This window comes from Chrysochloris asiatica, unplaced genomic scaffold (genome assembly GCF_000296735.1).
Source record: "Chrysochloris asiatica unplaced genomic scaffold, ChrAsi1.0 scaffold00008, whole genome shotgun sequence".
In the NCBI taxonomy this organism is placed as follows: domain Eukaryota; kingdom Metazoa; phylum Chordata; class Mammalia; order Afrosoricida; family Chrysochloridae; genus Chrysochloris; species Chrysochloris asiatica.
Window position 1 is genome coordinate 38,450,633 of NW_006408526.1, and position 8,884 is coordinate 38,459,516.

At 41.8% G+C, this 8,884-nt stretch overlaps 1 protein-coding gene across 2 annotated transcripts in view; it reads left to right on the forward strand.

Moving 5' to 3' along the window:
• Positions 1-1,515: 1,515 nt before the first annotated feature.
• The window catches only part of GRAMD1B (GRAM domain containing 1B), a 130,556-nt gene continuing 123,187 nt past the window's right edge, over positions 1,516-8,884 (forward strand). For both annotated transcript variants that reach the window (XM_006833930.1, XM_006833931.1), the window contains exon 1: positions 1,516-2,046. In XM_006833930.1, the coding sequence (XP_006833993.1) occupies positions 2,024-2,046 (23 nt within the window). In that variant the 5' untranslated portion in view covers positions 1,516-2,023. The remainder of the gene's footprint in view (positions 2,047-8,884) is intronic.

Here is an 8,884-nt window from a genome sequence, read left to right on the forward strand (position 1 = left end):
GGAGATAGATCTCTCAAAGCTCAGTAATACTTGTGTGTTTCTGCTAGAGCATCTGGACACTGGAGGGAGATAGACACTGTATTTTAGTGAGGGTTGTACAGCTTGTTTCCATCTAGTGGACTCCAATTCATGGAGACTCCATGGCAGAGTAGGGCTGTACTCCATAGGGTTTTCAGTGAATTATCTTTTTGAGTCAATTCTGGATGGACTTGAATCTCCCGAACCTTTAACTTTTTGATTACTGTACCATGCAGGGACTACAGGTTTGGATGAGGTCACTTCAGTTAAACTTGCTTGGCTCCCTGCCCCTTAGTTAGTGGGGATAGAAAGCTGAACAAGGTACACAGTCCCTGTCTTCATGGAGCTTACTTCTTGAAGCAAATAATAATTACAAACATGAATGGTTTTACCAAGGGGATCTGCCCCCAGAGTTCCTGAAGAGACATTACTTTAAAGTGCCTAGTATAGGTGATGTGCATTAATATACATGGATGTCTCTGTAGATGGTTTAGGAGCACGCTTCAGGGTAAAGGTTTATTATGGTTCAGCTGAAGGTTGCTATTTCATAACTAATCTCCTCTTTGTTCAAACTCACACATCCGCATTACTGACTCAGATAGTCAGAAATGTAGGGGAGGACATAATGAATTTCACAACTAGGAAAGTAAGTTGGGACTAGAACTTCTAGACTCCAGGTTGCAGGCTTTCTAGACTTCCTACTTTTTAGTGAATTGTGGATCACACTGAGGGTTAAAATCTAGTTCAGTGCATTAGCAAATATTAGTCTGAATGCTTTGGAACCCATAATGATGATAATGCTAAAATCCTAAAAAAAGGTCTTGTGACCACCTTAAATGGAACCTTGGCCCCAGGGAATTTAAGGTGTTAATGTTGTTGTTAAGTGCCATCAAGTCAGTTACAACTCACAGCGGACCCTTTGTAGGGTTTCTGAGGAGCGGCTGGTGAGTCTGAACCTCTGAGCTTTGTAGTTTAAACCGACCTAATGGGTCACGTAAAGCACTATCTCTTCACAAGTCCTAGAAGTCATGGCAGTTGCCCCAGCTGAGGAAGAGAAGTGTGTCTGTGTGCTATGAACTGCTTGGGGTCTCTCTGCGGAGCTCACAGACATTGCTGGTGAGAAGTGCAAATGCTATTTAAGGTGGTCTCTAGCAGTCGGCATTCTGACACCCAAGTGCTCACCAACCCCAGCAGTCTGACCGACAAGCTCAACCTTGGAATCTGAAAGTTTACTGAGAAAAATGGGGTTCTACTCCCCTCCTCCTTCGGGAGAAGGGGGAAAGAGAGAGATTGAGAAAGCACGTTTTAACCCTTTGGTGGCTGCTTATAGAAGTGCTCATCTCAGGATATTTTTCTCTCCTCTCCCATCTCCTGCAGCCTATTAGTCACCCACTGTCTCCTTGACATCCTGTCCCATCCTGAGATCAAACTTGTGCTGTGTCTTTAAATGGGCGGAGCAGGTTGGTGGAGTTTTGCTTGGGTACAGCATTGATTAGAAGAGTAAATGGAGCTGCGGGGAGCTGCCCTGCCGCCTGGAGGAAGAGAGGTGCTAGTTCCTGTAGGTTTTTGCTCTCCTCCTGGGCTCTCCTTGGGCTCTTCCTCCAAAGCGGCTCCGATCGGTGTGAGGTGAGGGTGGGTGGGTGGGTGGCCAACAGCATGCCTGTTTACTGCAACTCCAGGACTTGGTTTGCAGCATTGTCAGCATTACCCATCCTCAACAGAACCCGGCAGTGGCAGCAACAGCTCGGGCAGGGAGCCCTAGCCCTAGGCTGGGTTTGCACACACTGTCCTTGCCTCTGAGCTCAGCTTTTTGCTGGCAAGAAGGGAAGAAGGAGCAGCAGCAGCTCTCGTGGCTTGTGTGCTCTCTCTCTTTCTGTGTTCAAGTCATATTACATGGGATTCTGTTCTTTGGGGACTTCGTCATCTTTTCAAATATGTCCTGGGACCTCCGGAGCTGTAACAGGGATGCTAAAGACGTGGTCAGTGGATTATCGAGACTGTACTAATGAAAGGATTCAAGCTATCCTGGTAAGTAAAGATGGGATGAGGTGCTTCCCTTTCTGTTGACATTTTTCACCCTTGTGTTCCACCCAGAACCTCAGCCTCCTCAACATATCTCATTCAGTAAGGTTCACTTGCCTCACTAGAGAGGTCTTCAGGGTTGAGATGGGAGTTATGCACTCTACAAAGTTGGATTATCCTCCCAGCTCACCCCAGCTTCTGCATTGCTGCAGTATTTTCTGCCAGCATCTTCCTTAAGAGGAGGGATTTCAAGGAAGTTGGGAGACTGTGAAGAGAATCAAACTGCAGCTGCCAAAATTATCCAATCTTGGGTGAAGGGTGGTGCCCACCCAGGGAAGTTTGTAAAGAAAGCATTCCTTCTGCAAGACAGTATGCCTCAGTGTCAGTCTGGAGGTGGGACTGTACTCTTCTTGCCAGACTGATATCTTCATGGGGCGTTTCTTACTACTCTTTAGGGCACCCCCACCCTAGTGGGCAGCCTCTGACCTCTTAGACACTTTCTTGTCTTAGAAGGTGATGTAGAGCCAGGCTCCATCTTCTAGGATGCCTGGTGACCAAAGGAGAGTGGGCTCCCCACTATCCTCCAAACACACGTACTTACCTTGGGGCTTTGTAAGAGTTTCTTCGTTTCTTCCTGTGCCCAATATCGGACTATTAAAGACATCTTATGCTTGAGGATGAGGGTAGCTGTATGCTAGCTATGAAAGTTATCAGAATATTTTTGTTTCATTTTCAAATAAAACCCCCACCTCTTCCTCTTTTCTCTTGATTCACTGAGGATGAGACAGGTGGGTGAGTCGGCTTTTTTTATGTTGTTGTTTTATTCCCAATCTGCTTGAGAAACTGTGGATTTCCTGTGAAAACTTTGTGGTGCAAGGAGAGGGTTCTAGTACTCTCCACAGGGAGTCTGTGCAGCAGCCAGGAGGAGGAAGACTCCTGGAGGAGGAAGGCTCCTTGGGCTAGGGTGGAGCTTCTCTCCTTGGGGAGTGGGGTGGGTGGGTGAAGGAGGGGATGTGTTTGGGAGCCACTCTCTGCAGGGCTGCCATGAATTCCTTGCAGCCAGCAGTGCATAGCGGGTTGCTGGTAGGTCAACTTTCTGGGTTTAAGGTGGATGTATACAGTTGGGGATGAATAGTGAGGATTTTAACCCATGAAGTCCTAGGTGGACTCTAGGTGACTTCTGGATTTCAGAAAACGCCAGCCTAGATTAAACCTTGACAAAATTAATCTAGTCCAGTCTTTTTAAGGCAAGAGGGTCCTGTAGTGGATCCCGAAAGGCTCTTTGCTGAATGGAAAGAAGGGAGGCGCTTCATTCCTTCACTCTTAACTCTTAAGAACCTTGAGGTGTAAGAAGTGGTGAGAATCAGTGACCACCCAGCCTGTTTTGGTATCCACTTCCTCTATGCCAGCTCTTGTTCTGAAGGCTCTCCTTCAAGATTAGGAAAGGGAAGTAAAGGTGTTACAGTGCCCTCCTTGCCCTTGCTTTCTTGAGGCCAGATACCCTGTTCCTCCTGACTTGGAAACTATTGTTGGAAACTGCTGTTACTGGGGATTCTAGGTCCGTCCACCGCAGCAGCCCAAGCCCCTTTGTTCCTCAGCATTGCTGAGCTAGCTCTGTGGCTTATGTGAGGCCTCTAAGGAGTGCTCAAGTCCTGCTAGGAGAGCTGCAACACCGAAATCACTCAGCGTCCCTCAGTGCATTGCTGTCAGCACCCCCAACTTGGACGGAGGGGGAGCTTGGCTGTCATTCAGGATGAGACATCACTTTTAGACCAAATGCTTCTGGGCTCAGCCTCAGATGGTCCCTCAGGGACATACAGAGATGTTTGCTTATAAAAATCTACCCTGTGGATCTCTTGATGTATTTCAATAAGGAGAAGAAAAACTGGGAACTGTAATATGGGTAAGCTTGTCCTCCTCAGCCAAGCACATTTTACCCAGATGGGAAATTTTGTGTATTTCTTATTTGCGTAGATACTGTTGGATCCTGCAATCCACCATCTGATTATATTGGTATATAGATACATATATTGGTCCATGTGGGCATAATTGTTGTAGTTGTGAATGTTTTGGTTTGGAAGTGTCACTTGTCAGGCTACTTCCTACTCTTGGTAGAAACAAGGTGATTTGTTCTGGATGGCACTATCTGCATGTGGAAGAGAAGGAGATGGATTAACTTTCTAATGTTTTTTTGAGTCTTCTCTGTAAACATTTTTAGAATACCTACTATATGCTGTCTGATGCTGGGAATGACAAATTGAAGAGGAATGACATCACATTCATCACTGAAAAGAATATTTTAAGATGTCTTGAAGTCCAGTGCTGTCTGTGATAGGTTAATATCCATACACATACAAGGCAGACCAGTTAATACCACTGTTATTCAAACTTACACACCAAACACTAAAGCCAGTGATGATGAAACTAAAGAATGGTGTGGTTCTGTGGGTTAATGTGCTTGACTGCAAAGTTGCTTTGAACTGCAAGGTTAGCAGTTCAAGCTCACCAGCTGTTCCTGGGAAAACCCTATACAGGGTCGCTGTGGGTCGGAACCAACTCAGCGGCACTTAGCAACAACATAAAACAGCATTTTCAGCTTGAAATTGATTAAGCATGCAATTAAGATGTTTTGATAAGTACTGATGTTTGAAATGTAAAAGTTGGAAACAAAGAGGAAGGGTCAGTAGTTGGAAAATATGGTTCGGTGATAAAAATCAAGCTGGATATCACATAACAGAATTTTGCAAGACCAATGACTTGTCCGTTACAAAAACACTTTTTAAACAACATAAAAGATGACTATACACATGAATCTCGCCAGATGGAATACAAAGAAATCAAATAGACTAAATCTGGGGGAAGAAATTGATGGAAAATTTCAATATCACCAGTCAAAACAAGGCCAGGGGCAGATGGAACAGATCATTAATTGCTCATATGTAAGTTCAGGCTAATGCTAAAGAAAATTAAAACAAGTTCACAAGAGCCAAAATGTAAGCCACCTGAATTTGATACCATCTCAAGAAGAGATTTGATTCATTAGACACTAATGACCAAAGACCAGAAGAGCTGTGGGATGACATCAAGAATATAATATAAGAAGAAATCAAGTCTCGGAACTACTAAGTGGTAGAATAGGACATTAAATTCAGGACTGTACTATGATTTCTATGTATTTACCTTAATTGATAGTGTCTCTAGTATGTTTTGATATTAACAGTTATTTTCCATTGAGTTGAAGTCTTGCTCCTGAGACTCCATTATCCTTGAACAAGAAATTCTAAGATTGAATTTTCGTTGAGACGTTGCATGTTCTACTTCCCTAATTCTGACTCCCAGATTTTCATTTGACTGTTTTACTTCTATTTCAACCAACATAGTTATTTACTTTATCTGCAAATTTTCTCCAGTTTTTAAATAAACAAAAACATTTGAATATGATAAATGAAAATAAGTGAACATGTGACCGTATACTTATACACATCTTCTAATTTAAGGTACATATAGTAGTTTTGTGGGGGAGTTCAAGGCCACTGTGGCCACATCCTTATTTGTCTTATCATTCTGAGAGTAGGCTGTCATGCTGTTGCTGTTGTTAGGTGCCATCGAGTTGGTGCTGACTCATAGTAACCCGATGCACAACAGAACAATGCCTGGGACTTTGCCAACTTCAAAAACTTTGCTATGGAGGGGGAATCTGATGCAGACCGTGTGGGCCCAAGTGTTGTTGACCGTCCAAACCATAGGCTCTTAGGATCAGACTTTAGCCACCTAGTAGACATAGCAAACTGTCCCTCATCTGATTATTCAGTAATGCTTGTTAGTAATCTCATACACGAGCCCTGGATAGCCACAGACAAATGTAAAAACCTTCCCTAAAAGCCGATACTGTAAATTCCAAAGAGGCAAGTTCCCCCCGCAACCCCCCAAAAAAAAAAAAGCTAAAGAGGATAGAGAGAAACTCTGTTAACTGATAATATATGGAGGGGATAATAATCAATGTAATGAAACAAGCTATATGAATGGTTGAATGTGAAGCTGATGATGTGCCCTGTAAACTTTCACTCAATCCAAAATAAAAACATTTAATAAAAATTAAAAAAAAAAAAAAAAGAAGAAGAAATCAAAGCATCACTAAAAAGAAAGGAGAGAAGGAAAAGACCAAAATGTATGTCATAAGAGACTCTGACACTTGCACTCCGGTGTAGAGACGCTGAAGTAAATATAAGAAATGAAGAGGTAAAAGAGCTAAACAGAAACTTTCAAAGGGCAGTGGAAGATGGACAGGAAGACTTAACATTTTAAGCATGTCAATACTATCCAAAGCAATCTAGATATAACGCAACCCCAATCCTGATTCCAACATTCTTTGAAGAGATGGAAAAAATGATTACGAATTTTATTCAGTAGAGATAGAAGCAAAGCGCTTCTTAAACAAAAGAACAAGGTGGAAGGTCTCTCTCTTACAGACTTCAAAATGTACTAGAGGGCCATAGTTATCAAAACAACCTGGTATTTGTACAATGAAAGACATATGGATCAATGGAACAGAATTGAGAACCCCTAAGTAAATCCATTCACATACAGCCAACTGATCTTTGACAAAGAGCCAAAATACATTAAATGGGGGAAGAGATAGTCTCTACAACAAATGGTGCTGGCAAAACAGGAAATTGATTTGCAAAAGAATGAAACAAGACCTATACCTAACACATATAGGAAAATTAACTCAAAGGGCAGTGGGAGAAGACAAAGTCAAGTATTACAATAAAATATGCAAAGACCTGGAGTTAAAACACTAAATGGAAAAACATACCCAGCAAATCTCAAGCTGAAAGAACTGAAGCAAAAGCTCAAGCCTAGACTTGCACTACTGAAGGATTCTATGGACAAAATACTGAATGATGCAGAAAGCACCAAAGAAGATGGAAGGAATACACAGAATCACTGTATCAAAAAAATTCTCGATGTTCAATTATTTCAAGAGGTAACATAGGATCAAAGGAGCTCTGGTAGCAAAGTGGTTACGAATCGGGCTGCGAGCCACAAGGTCAGCAGTTTGAAACTACCAGCTATTCCACAGGAGAAACTTGAGGCTTTCTGTTCCTGTAAAGATTTACAGCCTCTGTACAGGGTCACTATGAGTTGGAACTGACTCCACGGTATATAACCAACCAAAAACATAGGATCAAGAACCAATGCTATTGAAGGAAAGAAGGCCAAGGTGCACAGAAGGCATTGGCAAAGGACAATTGATGGAATACAAATTGAAATCTTTCAAGAAACTGATGCAGCACTGGAGGTACTCACTCACCTATGTCAAGAAATTTGGAAGACAGCTACCTAGTCAACTGATTGTACAAGATCCATATTTGAAGTTGCCAAAGACTTAATTTTGCATGGATTCACTATCAACACATATGAAAGCAGCAGTCAAGAAATATATTGCATTAGGCAAATCTGCTACACAAGACCTCTTTAAGGTGTTGAAGAGCAAAGATGTCAGCTTGAAACCTAAGGTGCACCTGACCCAAGTCATGGTATTTTCAGTAACCTCATATGCATGTGAAAATTGGAAATTGATTAAGGAAGACAACAAAAATTGGTGGATTTAAGTTATGGTATTGGAGAATAATATTAAAGTACCATGGTCTGCCAGAAGAACAAACACATCTGTGTTGGAAGAAGTACAGCCAGAATGTTCTTTAGAAGCCAGATGGCCACATTTCATCTCTCTTACTTTGGACATGTTATCCCTGGAGAAGGCCGTTACGCTTAGTAAAGTGGAGGGTCAGTGACTAAGGGGAAGCTCTCCAATAGTCACAGCCGCAATGGGCTCAGGTATAACAACACTTGTGAGAATGGCACAGGACAGGGCAGTGTTTTGTTCTATTGTGCATAAGGTCTCTAAGAGTCAGAACCGACTCAATGACACCTAACAACTATATGTTATTGTTACTGTGTGCTGTTGAGCTGGTTCTGACTCATTGTAACCCCGTATAGCACTTCTGAGAAGCAGCTGATGGGTTTGAATCATGAACTTTGCTGTTAGCAGTACAAAAAATGAGCAGAATGTTGATAATAATAAGAATGATGGCCAAGACCAGTTGCCATTGAGTTGATTCTGGCTCTTGGTTGCCCATACATTTCAGAGTAGAAATGTGCTCTATAGGGTTTCAATGGCTGAGTTTGGATTTGGAAGTCTTTCTTCTGCAGTACCTCTGGATAGATTCAAGCCTTCAATCCTTTGCTTAGCAGCTAAGTGTTTTAACTGTTTGCACCACTCAGGGACTCTAAGAATAATGCTACCTAACATTTGTTGAATATTTACTTAGTGCCAATCATCATATAAGCACTTTACATATATTAACTCGCATAATGCTTATATAGCATTATGATTATGATCCCCATTTTATAGATGGAGAATCTGAGTCACAAAAAGGTAACGTGATATTCATGAAGGCATGCAGATAGGAATCAGACTTGAGATATAAAGCTAGATAATTTTCCAGTGACTCAGGGGATCCTGGGTCAATCTTCTATAATGTATTTCCCCTGCATGTGATGGAGGGTTTTTTTTTTTTTTTTTTTTTGCCTTATATTCATTAGTTTAGTAAATTGGATTTTTAAAAGTTTGTATAAATACATTGTCAAATACATTGTCTCATCTGATCCTTTCTATAACCCTGCAGAGCAGTTAATATCACCACTTTAGAGCTGGGGAAACTGAGGTACAGAGAGCTAAAGTTGTTGTGTTTTTTAATGTTTTATTGTGAACAATGTGATAGTTTACATGGGAGAACATTAGCTTTACATTCATCCTATCATATATCATTTCATTGCC